At 44.3% G+C, this 16,486-nt stretch overlaps 1 protein-coding gene across 3 annotated transcripts in view; it reads right to left on the bottom strand.

Annotated features, from left to right (window-relative positions):
* Positions 1-16,486, bottom strand: part of GALNT12 (polypeptide N-acetylgalactosaminyltransferase 12) — an 81,118-nt gene that overhangs the window by 61,952 nt on the left and 2,680 nt on the right. For all 3 annotated transcript variants that reach the window (XR_014247883.1, XM_082403993.1, XM_082403992.1), the window contains exons 2-3: positions 5,055-5,224; positions 225-414 (exon numbers count right to left, since the gene is read on the bottom strand). Coding sequence is in view for 2 of the 3 variants with exons in the window: in XM_082403993.1 (XP_082260119.1) it covers positions 225-414; positions 5,055-5,224 (360 nt within the window). In the remaining variant the exon portion in view is untranslated. The remainder of the gene's footprint in view (positions 1-224; positions 415-5,054; positions 5,225-16,486) is intronic.

Here is a 16,486-nt window from a genome sequence, read left to right as displayed (position 1 = left end):
AAGCAAACACTCATCTAGGACCTCCCACATGCTGGCATGTTCTAAGCACTGTCCGTGTATTCAGTCATTTAACGGCCTCCACAGCCCCAGGAGGTAGGGACTGTTACCACGCCCAGGGACAGAGGCTTTGCCCAAGGAGCATCTGAGCCCAGCGCCCCTGCCTCTCATGCCAGTTTGGTCAGGGCCCCCCCTCACCCCCGCCCCCCCACGGACGGTCCACACACCTCTGCAGCAGCGGCTCCAGCCACCCTTCGTGGCACTCGCAGTGGCAGTCCAGGAAGGTCAGCACGTCGCCCTTGGCCGCGGAAGCCCCCAGCAGCCGTGCCCGCACCAGGCCCTCCCTCTTGTTGGCGCGGATCAGGCGGACCTTGGGCAGCCTGGCCAGCTCGGAGACCAGGCGTTCCTTCAGGTGCTCTGGGGAGGCAAGCGGGACACCGAGGGTCACCACCACACATCCCCAGCCGCGTCCTTCCAGGGCCTCCCTGTCCCCAAAAGAAGACTAAGTAGACACGAGCCTCCTTTGCTCTGCACCAGGGACGTCCTCACCGCACCCGGAACCAAGGCTGGAAGCCCCTGAAGGCCAGGGAGGTTGGGGTGGAGGATTCCAGAACCACCAAACGCTCCCGCTCAAAACACACGCACATTGAACTGTACTCCTGAAATGAGTGAATGTGTCATGTGGATGTATCTCAATAAAGCTATTACCTCCCAAAATTAGCTTGACTTGTGAACATTTAAATAAAAAGCACAAGAACCATCCAACCACGATTTTTCCAAAAAATCGTGTTAATATAAACTTTGTTCATTTATGTTAATTATGCAATACGTCATAAAATTTTAATTTATATGGAATTATACTAACATAAATTTTATTTATAATAAAATTACGTTAACACAAATTTTCTCAGAAGCACGTTTCAGTTGACACAGTAATAATAATAATAATGGCAGCCAAAATGAGAAAGCCTACTGTGCTAATTACAGTCCAAGTGATTCATATAACTCATCTGAGTCTTATAACGACCCTATGAGGTAAGTACTACTACTGTCCCCATTTTATGAATGAGAACATTGATGCCAGAGAGGCTAAGTGACGTGCCGAGGTCCCAGACAAGTGAGCTGAGGAGCCATGATGTGAACTCAGGGACTCTGGCTCGAGTCTACAGGCTTAATGCTGCCTCCAGAGCTTTCTTCTAGAGCTGCCCATCCTTGTTAAACAAATCCAAAATTTGTCAGGAGGACATGCTTATCCCATTTTGTAAGAGAGGAAATGAGTCCTTAAGAGTTGAAAGGACGTGCCCACAGCTAGAGCTGGCCCCAGGACTCCCAACTCCACACACAGGCTCTGGGACTAGAGGCCCCAATTCATGCCTCTCGATGGGTAGGTGGAAGCAGGTGAGAACCAGTCAGGTAAAATAAAAATGAGAGAATCTCCCCACATCAACATGGGCTTCATCTCAAAGTCCCCCTCATCATCAGTGAAGGGAAAACTTTGTAAAATGTTCTAAGTTGCTTTGTTGTCTGTGAAATGTTTCCCTAAGTACTCTTGATACTCAAACAAAAAACAAAAAACATTCATTGGTTGATTTTTTTTCAACCCTAAATATAACTGCATATAAGCTAATGGCAGGAATAAGGGAGGTGACTTCCCAAGCAAAGCTAATTAGTGGCAGTGCCCAGGGAACACACAGGAAAACTGTGGTGCAGCCTCCCGGCACTCATTATGGGTTTGGTCTGCATCAATTTTCTGTCTGCCTGAACTGTCTTCCCCCATCCTGGAAGGCGCTGACATCCCTCATCAGCTCAGACTGACCCTGCAGGAAGGGTGGGAGGAGGCGGCAGGGCAGGACTTCTTACCTCTAATACACGCTGAGAGGGGCATCCTGCTGGCTTTACAAATTACCACGATGGGGAGGGGAAGTCTTGGCCCCACAGAGCCTTACATTTATGGGAGCACTGAGCTGTACTGGAAGGGCTTCATACTGTATTCCTGTCTGCTGAGCAGCTGCTTGATCCCATAAAGAGAAAATAATCTGATATTTGCTTCTGAATGAATACATTTCTGAAACGTTTTTGGCACTTTGCAGTTTTTTAAATAGTTCATAAAAGCAGAAGCTATCGTTGAACAAGTGCCAGCAATGGGCCAGGCCCTGATGTAGCAAGCTACCGCCTTCATCTCATTTAATCCTCAACAATGACCCTGAAAGGTAAGAACTACTATTATGCCATTTTACAGGGCTGGAAGACAAGGTTGAAACTAGTTAAGCTCCTTGCTCAAGCCTATACGGCTGCAAAGTGTTGGAGCTGGGATTCTAGGCTATGCGGTGTGACCCAGAACCAGCGTCTACACAGACATATTGAAAACAACCCTGGGAGGAAAGGAAATGGAGATGCATGCCTACTATAAGCTGGCTGCTACATGGGGTTCTGTCCTACACATGATCTCATTTATTCCTCACCACAGGTCTCTGGTATTAGTGTAGATAAACCCATTTACAGATTAGAAACTAAGGCTCAGAAGACAAGTGACTTGCCCAAGGTGCCATGACGGGTTATGGTAAAGCTCGCCTAAGACCCCTGACCCCAGAATTCAGCACCTTGTAGGCTACACTAGGCCTCAACCCCCAGCCTGGCTTGCCTGCTGCCATGGGGAATGCCAGCTTCCCCTAAGACTCACTCTCCCCATGCTTTTCAGCTGAGCACATGGCCACCCTCCATAGAGACGGCGTTCCTAGCCTCCCTCACAGGTAGGCGTGGCCAGGTGACTCTGTTCTACTCAGTGGGACTGAGGGCAACTTCCAGGTGTAGCTCCCAGTCCCCTTGAAACCCTTCTGCTGACGGGAGTGAGCAGGAGGTGGAGACCCAGCCTGGGCTATGCAGACAGAGGCAGTGCACCATCCTCGAGAGGAAGGAGACTAAGGGCAGGAGGAGCTGGGCCCTAAAAGCGTGGAGGGGCCACACCTGCCCTAGACTATTACCCCAGATTTGTGATGTGAGCGAGAAATCAATTTTTATCTCATGTAAATCACTGTTATTTTGAGTCTCTGTGAGAACAGCCCGGCACACCCACCAATTAGGACCTATACACAAGGCTCTGAAGTCAGACAGACCAGCCTCAGAGCCTGAAGCAGCAGGTGCCCAATAAGCAGTGGCTCTACCCTGATGGGTGGTCCAGGGGTGGTGATTTGGTTTGAAACAGGCTCTAGCAACCCAGCCCACAGCTCTCCCTCTTGCAGGGCCGTGACATTTCCCCCCACTTAAGCTTAGCTGCCCTCACGTCAGCTAGTGGCCAATGATGTGCTGGCTGACTACCGCTCCATGGACACGGCTAACCCCAGCCAGGCAAGGCCACGGCAGCCCCTACACCCCTCCCCCTTCCATCCGTGTCTGCCCCCAACGTCAGCCTTGCCCCACAGGGCAGCACAGTGAGTCCCCAAGACCTAGCGACCTTCCAGCTCTCCCGATAGCCCTCAGGCGGCTCCCAACAAGCTCCTATTTAAGCTAAACCCCTTAGATTGGCCTCCGAGGCCCCACCTGATCTGGCCCCGCCCACCCTGCAACCTCATCCCCCAGGTCACCCTCCACCAGCCGGTGGTCTGACCTGGAGAACGGCTGCAGTTCCAGCTTCTGCACCTGCTGCTTCCAGCCGGGCCCCTCTCCCCAGACCTTCACTGGGCTGCCTCCTTCTCCACACTGTAGCTTCTGGCTTAAAGGCTACCTCCTCAGAGAGGCCTCCCTGACCTCCACCAGCTAGAGTAGGCCTGGTGCCCAAGCCCCACTCGCTCTCCTGCTCCCAGTATTCTTTCAGAGCACTTCCTACTCGTGCTATGGTACAGTATCACATTCTATTATGGTATGCTATGTTATACTGTGTTGTACTATGTGATGTATATATTATGTTATGTTCTTTATATGTTTATTGACCATCTCCACCCACCTCTCTAGAATGTGAGTTTTATGAGAGCAGGGATTTGTCTTGTTTCCCACGGAATCCCCAGCGCCTAGCACACATTGAAAAAACGTTCACTGAATAATAAAGGGCCAGCCTTGGACTGCATGTGAATTGCTGGATCCCAGGTCACTGGTTAGGTCTGTAGGGACAACCACCACCCTTTCAATGGAATGCCTCTCCCTGCCTTCAGTTCTTCTGTCTAGGCTGCCCCTTTTTGATCTCATCCTAAACTCAACATGGTCAAGGCCAAATGCCCCCCTCCCCCTGCCAGACCTGCCCCTCCTGCCCTAAATGGCTTTTCTAGCATTGGGACCGCATCACCATTCACCAGGAGACCCAAGCCGGAAGCCCGAGGGTCCGCCTCACACCTCAGCCAGTTTCTGGGCCTGTGGATGCCACCTCCCGGGCATCCCTCCTCCCACCCGCCTGCCCTGCCCTCCCCTCCCCTCCCACCCGACTCCAAGCCTCCATCTCCCACCTGGCCCACCTCCACAGGCCCCTGGCCTCCCTGCAGAGCTCCTTAGTACCCCATTCTCCACACTCCAGCCTAGAGGGATTCCCCAAAGGGCAAAACTGGTCTCCTGCTTGAAATCCTGCCTTGGCTCTCCCTGCCCTCAGGACAAAGCCCCAACCCCTTGGCCTTGGGTCGAAGGCCTGAGCCCTCTCCCCCCACCCCACCCCCGCTCCTCTCTTGCTACTCACTGAAGCAGCCGGCCCTCTGTCCTTCCTGAACTACTTGCAGATCCTACACAGTCCACACAGCACTGCACCTCTAAGCCTTTCCATATTCTGTGCCCTCCACTTGAAACGCCTCCCTCCACCTTTGCTGTCTGCAAACCCAACCTTCAAGATTAAGGTCAACCATCCCCTCCTGAGCACCCAGGCGGGGTGAGTCCCATAGCACCATGTGGTAAAGCCCTCTGCCATCACGTCTGCCTCCCCGCACCTGGCTCTGAACTCCCTGAGGGGAGAGGCCAGGCACAGAGGGGTGCAGGAAGCCTGTCCTTCCCGGCCTGTTCTATATGTCCCATGTCACACTCTCGCCTCCCTGGCACAGCCACAGAAGGGCAGGCTCTTCCAAGAGCCCATGTCAGGGGCTCACCTCGATCGCTGTAGTCATCTACAAGGATAACTTCTTCTAGCAGAGTGTCTGGGGATGTCTCGAGGACACTGTAAACTGTCCGAAGGAGAGTTGACCAGGCTTCATTATAAAATGTTATGATGACAGATGTCGTGGGCAACTGATCATAATTGTATTTCTTCTCTTTGCACCTGCAAACACAACACAACTTCAGGAATCAAGACCCCACTGTTGACTGTATGTACCAGGCCCAGGCTGGTGCTGGGGATGGAGTGATGAAGGGGACATAGGTCACGGTCCTGGGGCCTCCCCCTGGGGAATGGCAAATAGCCTGCTGGGATCTTCCAGAGTACCCCGTGTTCCACTAAGAGCCCCAGCAGATTCTTTAAAAAGGTTTTAAATACTTAATGAGCTTGAACTGCAGATGCTGTTTTTAAGCCTTAAAGCAATTTTCAGATTTGTGCAACGTACAAACTCAGCAGAATCAGAAGGGAGGGGGACTGTCACTTTTCCCCGCCCAAAAGCTCTCCCATCTGTCCACGCCTTTCCAATCCCACTGAGGTCTTTGCTCAGACTGCGCCCTTTCCTCCCTTTCCTGCTTGGCACACTCTCTGTCCTCTTTCAAGAACAACTCACCCCGCCTTCTCAGGAAAAGCATGGGGACACCTGTGTGGGGCAGGTGCTCGCCACTCCTTGCTCCTCCAGCACCTTGCCCACGTCTCCGTTTCAGCAGGTGTCACTCTCTGTGCTCCAGAACTCACCACCACTTGAGTCTCCCCCTACCTTCTCCCAGCATCTTTCCTAGTCTGCATCCCAGCAGGGGCTATGCTTTCAAAGGTGATGCACTGAATGCATAAACTGGAACCATGGCTAGGATGCGTGAACATTCCAGGAAGGGCTCTGTAGAGAACACTGACTACCCCCCAGCCCCCATACCACTGCCAACACCCACCCTCCTGTTCCATTCTGTGGCAGTCTCGTGGTGAGGGGTGGGCTGAGCCCACCCATCTCTCTGGGGTTAGGGCTTGGCTGGCAGTGATAAGAACCATTTAGCTCCCTCTTTCTTTGGTAGGTTTTCTGTTACTTTGCACAGAAGGTTCCAGGGTGACACAGAATTCTCTCCTCAGAGTAATGGATGACAAACTCCCAGTGTCATCCCAGGGAGTAGGCAGTGCCTGGAAATCAGGACATGGCTGACAGCAAGATAGGGGAGGAACAGAAACCCACAAGGGACACCAGAAGGACCAGGGTTTGAAGGCTGACCTGGCTAAAGGCTAGACCAAGGGATGGGGTGGAAATGCGAGAAGAAGATAAATGTTGAAGACTGGCCAGCCTCCGGGGGCAGAAAGGGAAGGTCTTACAGATAAGCTAAGTGCAAGATCAAAAAGATGGAGAACCAAGCAGGGTGAGGGGTGAAACCAACATCTATTGACTATCTACCACGTGCCAGGCACGGTAGCAGTGGGCCCTGCATCAGTCAGTCACCGATCATTTCCTGATCACCTACTATGTGCCAGATAGGCAAAGCCCCTGCTTCCCAGAGCTTACAATCAGGGGAACAATAATCAAATAAGCAAACATATCAATAATTTCAGAAAGTTAGGGTGCTATGAAGAAAAGGAGGGGGATGAAAGAGAGAGCAACTACAGATGGGAGTAGGAAGGGGGAATGGAGGCAACCACAGAACAGGTAAGCAGGGAGGGCCCCTCCAGGAGGTGACATATAGGATGAGACCTGAATAATGAGGGACCCAGTCCCACAAAAAGCAGAGGAAAAGCCTTTTGTGTACACAACTTATTTTTTTTTCCTTTTATTTTATTATGGAAATTTTCAAACATGCAAGAAGTAGAGAAAACAGTATAATAAAGTCCTGTGAACCTTTCACCTAACTTCAGTGGTCCTTAACACATGGTCTTGACTCACCTGTCTTCACCCACTCCCCCCATCCCAGACTATTTTTAAGCAAAACCCAGCATACCGCAGCATCCATAAATATTTCAATATATATATCTAAGAGATAAAGATTCTTTTCATAATGAACACAATATCATTGTTAACACTTTAAAAGTTAGCAATTCCTTAGTGCTATCATATCTCCAGTCTATAAGCTTTCATCAAAATTAATGGTGTGTCTTCCAATGGTTGGAAGACACACCATTCTCTTATGAACCAATAAGAAAGACAAATGCTACCAATCATAACTGCAGGATGCTCTGATTTTAAGAGACATCCTAATTTCAGAAAAGTTTAAATATTTTTTAAAAAGTGCCTTAGAGCAGCGGTCCCCAACCTTTTGGCACCAGGGACCGGTTTCGTGGAAGACAATTCTTCCACGGATGGGGGGGTGGGGGGGGGTGGAGATGGTTCAGGCAGTAACGCGAGCAACGGGGAGCGGCAGATGAAGCATCTCTCGCTCCCCTGCCGCTCACCTCCTGCTGTGCAGCTTGGTTCCTAACAGGCCTGGGGTTTGGGGACCCCTGCCTTAGAGGGAATTCCCTGGTGGTCCAGTGGTTAGGACTCTGCACTTGCACTGCCAAGGGCCCAGGTTCAATCCCTGGTCAGGGAACTAAGATCCCACAAGCTGCACCACGTGGCCAAAAAAAAAGAAAAAAAAATGCCTTAGAATCGATGAAATGTAGTACTTTATTTCACTCTCAAAACCTCTTCCTATGTTAGTATTTACTGTTCCTATTTTAAAGACAAGGCTGAGAGGCAGGGTAACCTGGACAGTTCTCAGAGCGCCTGCAAGTGTGTATGTACTTGGCTGAGCTCCTTGTGTTCAAGGAGCTCCTTGTGTCCCTGTGCGATCTTGTCACAGGGTTCTGGCTCATGCCTTTGACCCTGCAGGAGGCTCAAGTGGGCCATTAGAATCTAAATAAAGATCCCTACATCCCCTCTCCTCAACCAGCCCTCCCTCCTACCAAGAAACAGGCAATTTCTCCTCTCATCCCTCTCAGGGTCTTCTAAGTAGCTCCAGGTCCCTTTTCCTAAGTGCCAGGACAGTTTCTATAGAGGGCTCCGAGGCTACCCAGGCAGCAGCCCAGGCTCTGCTGTCACTGGGGTGGCCTTGCCACATGAATAGGCTTATCTGAGAGTCTCTGAGAGGGGCTGGCTCTTCTCAGCCCCCTTTACATTCTCATGCCTGCTTCATCTGTAGGCTGGAGGCATGACCACGCTGGTGTCCTGAAGCGATAAGGCGTTCCCACCAGCCCTGGCCAGCGGGACCTGAATTCTTGGACACGCTGGTCTTCTGAATCACAGAAGTGGTTACTTAGCGCTGTGCTCCACAGAGGAGAGTCCAGCCCACACTCAAGCGGAGGAGAATTAGGCTCCTTCTTTTAAAGGGAGGACTATCAAAGAATTTGCAGGTATATTTTAAAACCACCACACATGAACAGAATGCAGCAGGAGAAACAGTATGTGGCTTCTAAGACCAGGTCATAAGACACCGAAGGTTCCTCTTTGTTCCCTCCCATGGACTATCCATTCTGGGGAAAGCCAGCCACTGTGTAGTGAGGACACTCAAGTGTCCCATGAAGAGATCTATGTGGAGAGGAACTGAGGCTTCTGACAGCCAGGACAGCCCAGACAGACTTTCCAGCATATGATGGGCCATCCTAAAAGCAGATCCTCCAGCCTCAACAGCCCCAATCAAACCTTGAGATGACAAAAACCCCAGGTAGCATGTCGACTACAATCTCATGAGAGACTCCCAAGCCAGACCACTCAGATAACGCACTTACAAATCCCTGACCCACAGAAATTATGCGAAATAATAAACGTTTATTGCTGTTTTAAGTCATTAAGTTTTATGGTCACACATATGCTGAAATAAATCGCAAGGAAACTATCAGACAGGCCTGAATTGACATTTTATAAACCAACAGGCCTGTACTCTTTTAAAAAACGTGAATGTCCTAAAAGACAATGAGAGTCTGAGGAACCATTTCAGACTAAAGGAGACTAAAGAGGCAGGACAACTAAATGTCCTACTTGATTCTCAATTAGATACCGGGTAAGGAAGAAAAAAGTTGCTCTAAAAGTTGGGACAGTTGGAAACATCTGATATTGTATAAATTTCCTAAATTTGATAACTACTTTCATGGTATCATGAGAGAATGTCCTTGTTCTTAGAAAATACACACTGAAGTAACAAAGGATAAAAGATTATCATCTCTGTAACTTATTCTCAAGTGTGTATAATATTATAGGATACATATAGAAAGAGAAAAATTAAGTAAATGTAGCAAAATAATGAGTGGGTCTAGGTGAAGGATATAGAGGATTTTGGCTATTCTAGCAAATTTTCTCTAGGTTTGAATTTTTCAAAATTAAAAGTTTAATACAAAAAGAAGAAAAGAAAATTTTTAATGTTGCAAAGGGTGTACCCAAACACCAAGCCAATTCTGACCTACACGTATCTCAATCTTAGTGGCCCTGTCCAAGGCCCTCTCCTTTCTCATTCATTCCCACTTCTACCAAAACAGCTGCCCTCTGAGGATGTGGAGAAAAAGGAACACTTGTACACTGTTGGTGGGAATGTAAGTTGGTGCAGACTGTGGAAAACAGTATGGACATTCCTTGAAAAACTAAAAATAGAACTACCATGTGACCCAGGAATTCCACTCCTGGGTATTTGTCTGAAAAAAAACAAAAACACTAATTTGAAGATACATGCACCCCAAATATTCATAGCACCATTATTTACAATTGCCAAGATATGGGAGCAACCTAAGTGTCCATCAACAGATGAATGGATAAGAAGATGTGGCAGATATACACCATGGAATACTACTCAGCCATAAAAAAGAACAAAATTTTGCTATTTGCAGCAATGTGGATGGACTTGGAGGGCATTATGCTAAGTGAAATAAAATAAGTCAGACACAGAAAGACAAATACTATATGACATCACTTATATGTGGAGTCTAAAAAATACAACAAACTAGTGAATATAACAAAAAAGAAGCAGACTCACAGATACAGAGAACAAACCAGTGGTTATCAGTGGTGTGGGGGGGTTCAAATTATTGGGCGTAAGATAGGCTCAAGGATGTATTGTACAATATGGTAAATATAGCTAACATTTTGTAATCAATCTAAATGTAAAGTAACCTTTAAAATTTGTATAAAAAATCTGAAAATTTTTTAATTTTAAAAATAAAATAGAACAAAATAAAATTAAAAAGAATAAAAAATCAGAGACAAAAATTTTAATTAAAAAAATGTTGATGAAAACAAAAACAAAAACAAAAAAGTTGCCTTCCTCCAAATATATGTTAGAGCAAATGGAAAACACACACATATATGTATAAGAATATTCATAATTATGTCTGGATTTAATATTCTCTGAGTACTAGACAGGGTGCATAGAAAAGCCACCATAGCCCACTAGAAGCATCAGAAAGAACTGCTTATACTACATGAAAAAAAAATGTGTTTTTGTGAAACTAAAAATATTTTTTTATCTTTAAAAACAAGGTAAAGCTAAAATTTAGTTTCACGTATGCACCAGTCCAAAGAGAAATGAGTAGAAATAAGGACAATGAGGTTTTCAAACATGAAATTTATTCAATTTAAAGAACTGTCCTTTAGTCTGAAATCACATCCTTACTGTTTTGGATTAAAACTTATTTCTTCTCATGATGGGAGTAAATAGGAGAGCAGGACGAGCTCTGTTTGACCAAATAAGAGTTGGGACTGTATGTCAGCCCCTCCTCAGTGTTTTTGTTTATGTGTTTTCACTGCTGTGCAAAATCCAGAAGTTCAAGGGCACTGTTCTCAAATGTCCAGGTGGGCTATTTGTGTGCTCTTAGATTACAAGATACCAATTTAGCAATATACACTCAGAGCTTTCTTTTTTTTTATTATTAAACATTTTTTTTTTTTTGGCCACGCTGCGCTGCATATGGGATCTTAGTTCCCCAGCCAGGGCCCTTAGCAGTGAGAGCTTGGAGTCCTAACCACTGGCCTGTCAGGGAATTCCCTACACTCAGAGCTTTAAAGTGTTCCTCTTCTCATTCATCTCATATCAATACATCTAAGAATTTCTCACCCAAGTGAATAATCAGAGATACCCTGAAGGAGGCTTGTCGTAAAAATTTTTCTTTGTAACATTATTTATAATAGTGAAATTCTGTAAACAATTTAAATGTAGGAGAATAAATGTTCATGGTTGCATGAAGAAACGCTACATGGCTATCCAAAGCCATGTTTTCAGAGAATATTTGGCAATAAAAAAAGGATGACCACACTCTGACGTTTAATCAGAAAAGCAGGGTACAGATCTATAAACAGCATCATGTCAGTTCTTCGAACAACAAAGTGTGTGTGCATGCACTCACACATAAACAGTAAACAATAGAAAGAAATATGCCAAGAATGTTAACAATGGTGATCTCTGAGCAGTGGGATTATCACTGATTCTTATTTAATTCTTTATATTTTTCTGCATTCTAAAATTGTTCTATAGGGCTCCCCTGGTGGCGCAGTGGTTAAGAATCCGCCTGCCAATGCAGGGGACACGGGTTCAAGCCCTGGTCCGGGAAGATCCCACATGCTGCGGAGCAACTAAGCCCGTGCGCCACAACTACTGAGCCTGTGCTCTAGAGCCCGTGAGCCACAACTACTGAGCTCGCATGCCACAACTACTGAAGCCCATGTGCCTAGAGCCATGCCCTGCAACAAGAAAAGCCACTACAACGAGAAGCCCACACACCACAACGAAGAGTAGCCCTGCTCGCCACAACTAGAGAAAGCCCGCGTGCAGCAACAAAGACCCAACTCAGCCAAAAATAAATAAAAATAAAAATAAATAAATTTATTAAAAAATAATAAAATAAAATAGTTCTATAATGAACATGCATCATTTTTATAATCACAAGAAAGATTTTTAAAAAGCTGAATCATATTTCTTTAGCTTCCCATAGCAAATGTCTTCACTGAGTAAGATTTAACATTCTGCCCTCTCCTTTTTTTGTTGTTGACGTGGTATAGTTTCTCCTTTGTTCTTTAAAATATCGCTTTACAATAGCCAAGACATGGAAGCAACCTAAATGTCCATCAACAGATGAATGGATAAAGAAGATGTGGTATATACACACACACACACATATATATATATATATAATGGAATACTACACAGACATAAAAAAGCATAAGATAATGCCATTTGCAGCAACATGGGTGGACCTAGAGATTGCCATACTAAGTGAAGTGAGTCAGAAAGAGAAAGACAAATACCATATAATATCACTTGTATGTGGAATCTAAAATATGACACAAGTGAACTTATTTACAAAACAGAAACAGACTCACAGACATAGATAAAAAACTTATGGTTACCAAAGGGGAAAATGGGTGAGGGAAGGATAAATTAGGAGTTTGGGATTAGCAGATATAAAGTACTATAAATAAAATACATAAACAACAAAGTCCTACTGTATAGCACAGGGAACTATATTCAATATCCTGTAATAAACCAAAATGGAAAAGCATATATATATATATAACTAAATCACTTTGATGTACACCAGAAAGTAACACAGCATTGTAAATCAACTATACTTCAATTGAAAAAAAAAAAAAGATAAAACATCCTTTAAAAGCATTCTCCTTCATGAAGTTCAATATATCCTTCCTGAATATCTCTAAATTTGCATCCAGGAAAAACACTTTCCCCTTTTCCTGGGTGATAAAAAGCTGTGCATCCTTCCATTAGGCAAGGGCAGCTATGCATCACTCAGGGTTCCACTTCTGCATAGGAGATAAAAGAGAGCTCAGAACCAAATTCACTGCTAAATCATAGTAAGCCATCCTTTCCTTAACTTTCTGGTATAATCCATGTGCTTTGTAAGGGCAGGGGCTGAATTGTGTTTTTCCCTGTATTTTCTGCATGCTTTGCACTGTACCTAGTAAGTAAATGTTACTATTAAGTAACATTTATTGAGTGCCTACTACATGATAGGCAGTGTGCTAAGCATTCTACATGCATTATTCCGTTTAGCCTTCATAACAACCCTACTGGGTGTGGACTACCATAATCTCCACCAGTACAATATATGTCTATGTACTTTATGGATATGAATGAATGGGTGTGGCAAATACATCCATATCTTCTTTTATATTATATTTAGGTTATCACATAAACATCTTTAAAAAAATGAAAATTCATATCCTTTGGAGAACAGGCCAGGGAGGTCATAATATATACATAGATGTGTTTTAATGGCCCAGAATGCTTTCTCCTTTCTTCATCTTACTGCACTTTGCTCTTTCAGGAACCATGCCTCCTGGACTCTCAAGCTGTATGGTTTGTGCAGGGCTGGACACATACACACACATACACACACACACACACACACATACAATGTGTGTGCACACACTTGTGTATACATACGCACATATACACACCCCTCTGGGAAGGTCACATGCCCCAGGCCTGACCAATCAACATTTTGCTGATGAAATCAGTTGAGTCCCTGTATTCAGGGCCCAGAATAATCTGAACCCAGATCTAATCCCAGACTTTTCTGTCATAGAAGTCAATATATTTTCTTTTATATTTAAGTCAGTTTGCATTGAGTTTTCAGTCACTTTCAACCAAAGAACCCTAACTAATAGAGAAAATAAGTTTTTTTTTAAAGTGAATATAGGACTTCCACTCAGGGCAGTATGAAAGATTTAAAATATCTGGGAACGCCTCTTGGTAAAGGACACCCAAAAAATTCTTGATAAAATACTTAAAAAAAATCTTTTAAATGCATGGATCAGCTTACAAAAAAGTAAAAGAAGTCCTCGGAGTACAGTAACAACAAGGAAATCTATGAACCTGGATATTAGAGGTATCAGACAGAGCATAAAATAAGTATGCTTACTATGCTTAAATAAATAAAAGAGGACTTCAAATGAATGACAAAGAAACAAGAATGACAGGCAAATTTAACTCAGTATAGATATCTCACAGCAATGGAGCAAGCCAGGGGACAGTGGAATACTATCTTCAAATGCCAAACTATCAACCTGGAATTATATACCCAACCAAACTATTTTTTGAGAACAAGAGCAAAATAAAAACATTTTCAGATAAATAAAACTGAGTGTTTACAACAATAACCTTGTCTACAGCAAGAAATACATGATATATTTCAGGAAGAAGAAAAGAATCCCAGAAAGATATCTGAGATCCAAAGATGACCATTCAGGAAAGAATGATGGGAAGAGAAAATGGTAAACGTGTGGATAAATGTAAACAAATACTGCATTTTTAAAAATGTCTAATGTGTTGGTTTAAAAAGCAAGACAGAATTAAAATAGTGGAGTAAAATGACATACAAATTGGGAAAGAAGGTGATCAATGTTAAAGCATTCTAGGATCCATAGTTATTGATTAACTTTAGACTTTTTTCAGTTAAATATATACTTTCAAATTATACCACTAAAGATTAGAAATAGATAACTGCCAAATTAATAGAGAGAGAAAAATGGAACCAGAAGGTTCTATCAATTCAAAAAGCAGTATGGAAAAAAGGGGAAAAAACATAGAAAAAGCATAACAAATAGAAAGCATAAGTAAGATGGCATAATCAAACACTAAAGTATCAGTAAGCACAGTAAGTATAAATGGACATAACTATCTAGTTAAAGTCAAAGACTGTCAGTCTGGATTTTTTTTTTTTTTAATGACAACACAAAATCCAGAAACATGCTAATTAGAGACATGCCTAAAAGCTGAGGTCACAGAAGAAGTGAAAGTAAAAGGATGGGAGAAGGTATCATGACAACTCTAATCAAAAGGAACATGTTCTGTAGACTTAAAGTACTGATTCAAAGAAAGGACGCCACTCTGACAACCACAAGAAGGGTCTAGTAAAAACTAATAAAATAGCCTCAGTTTACAACCTTGTTGGGGAAGCAAAGAAACATCAGTCTAATCTCCACATCATGTGTGATGTTTCTCCAAAGGTAATGTTAAGAGAACAGACAAGCAGGCTACCTCTCTGCAAAAAGAGAAATCTTAACCAACTCCCTCCTGCCAACCCCAGCAAGACACAAACACTTTCTTTTGCTGAATTACCTATTTAGAGCTATTTTGAGACACTTTGCCATCCTAGCACCCAAGTCCTAGTCCTTAAACTCGGATACACACTCTGCAACTATAGCACTGATACGGCTAAAACCAGAGCAAGCGTTCAGGAAATGCAAACACCTGTGTGTATTATTTACACACTTTTCTAACCAGCGGTTCACAACTCCTTGGCAGTGGCAGAGAACAGCTGATGGTCACATGCGTGGCATCCCCATACATGTGTGGTGGAAGTGCACAGCCCCAAGGGCGCTGTCACTCCACCTTTCTCTCCTGCTAAAGAGGTCAGAATGCAAATGAGAATAACAGTATAGGATTATCTCAAGGCTTCCCTTATCTATGAAAACTAAAACTTCCTGTAAGTATTGGTGCATGATTAGCCACCATCCACTTGTGACACACCTTGTAACTGACTGTGATGTCACCACTAGTTTCATCTGCATTTGACCTGTTATCAGTCCCCACTTTGTCTAATTCTGGTATTCTCCCACACCTTCAAAAGCACCCACCCTTAATCTTCGGAGTGAGAAATCCACAGGCTCTAAGCCAGTAGCTTTCAACACTAGTTGCACATCAGCCTCAGCCTAGGCCCTACCCACCAAAACTCTATTTAATCATTCTGGGGAAGATCCCTCACATAATTTTTCAAAGTTCCCCAAGGCCACAGACCCAGCTATCTGGCTCCCCACTTTGGCCTGCTGCCATCTCACAGTGAAAGTTTCCTCTCCTTGCTAGGCTCAAATGAGACGGTATTTGTGAAAGAGTTTTGCAAACCCTATACTTACTATACTACCATGCAAGAATTCCTTGTCATCCTCCTCCTCCTCCTCCTTTCCCTCCTCGATTCAGTGCCGTAACTAATAGAAAAAAAGCGATGCACTAACCTACTGGCATGTGAATTATTAGCCTCACAGAAGGGCCAGGGTCTATACCAAGTCTTGAGGGATTAGAGCCAATACTTCGAAGTGTCTCTATTAGCTACCAAGGCTTGCAGATGCCAGAAGAACCAAGCCAAACAGTCCCTTGCCTATGATAACACATTTATCCCCTACAGTGCAAAGAATTTGGTTAAAAACATGTGTGGGCCTTCGTACATACTCATGTCTGAATATGTTCTCACCCACTTACCCGTGTGTATCTTTTTCAGAATCTATTTCTATACCTGGAAAAGTCTAGAAGGATACACAGCAAAACGTTAATAGTGATTCTTCCCAGGATGGTAGGTTTATGGATGATTTTTCTTTCTTTCTTTCTTTTTTTTGCTTCTCTGTATATGCAAACTTTTCTAGAGTGAACATGTATTGCTCTTATAATTAAAATTAATAGATTAATAATTGCCTCCATCTCGAAAGAGAGGAGGGAATAAAAG

Source organism: Balaenoptera borealis, assembly GCF_965194805.1.
Source record: "Balaenoptera borealis genome assembly, chromosome: 8".
NCBI classification, from domain to species: domain Eukaryota; kingdom Metazoa; phylum Chordata; class Mammalia; order Artiodactyla; family Balaenopteridae; genus Balaenoptera; species Balaenoptera borealis.
The sequence above is the reverse complement of the archived record's forward strand: the minus strand, read 5'-3'. Positions and strand labels throughout refer to the sequence as shown.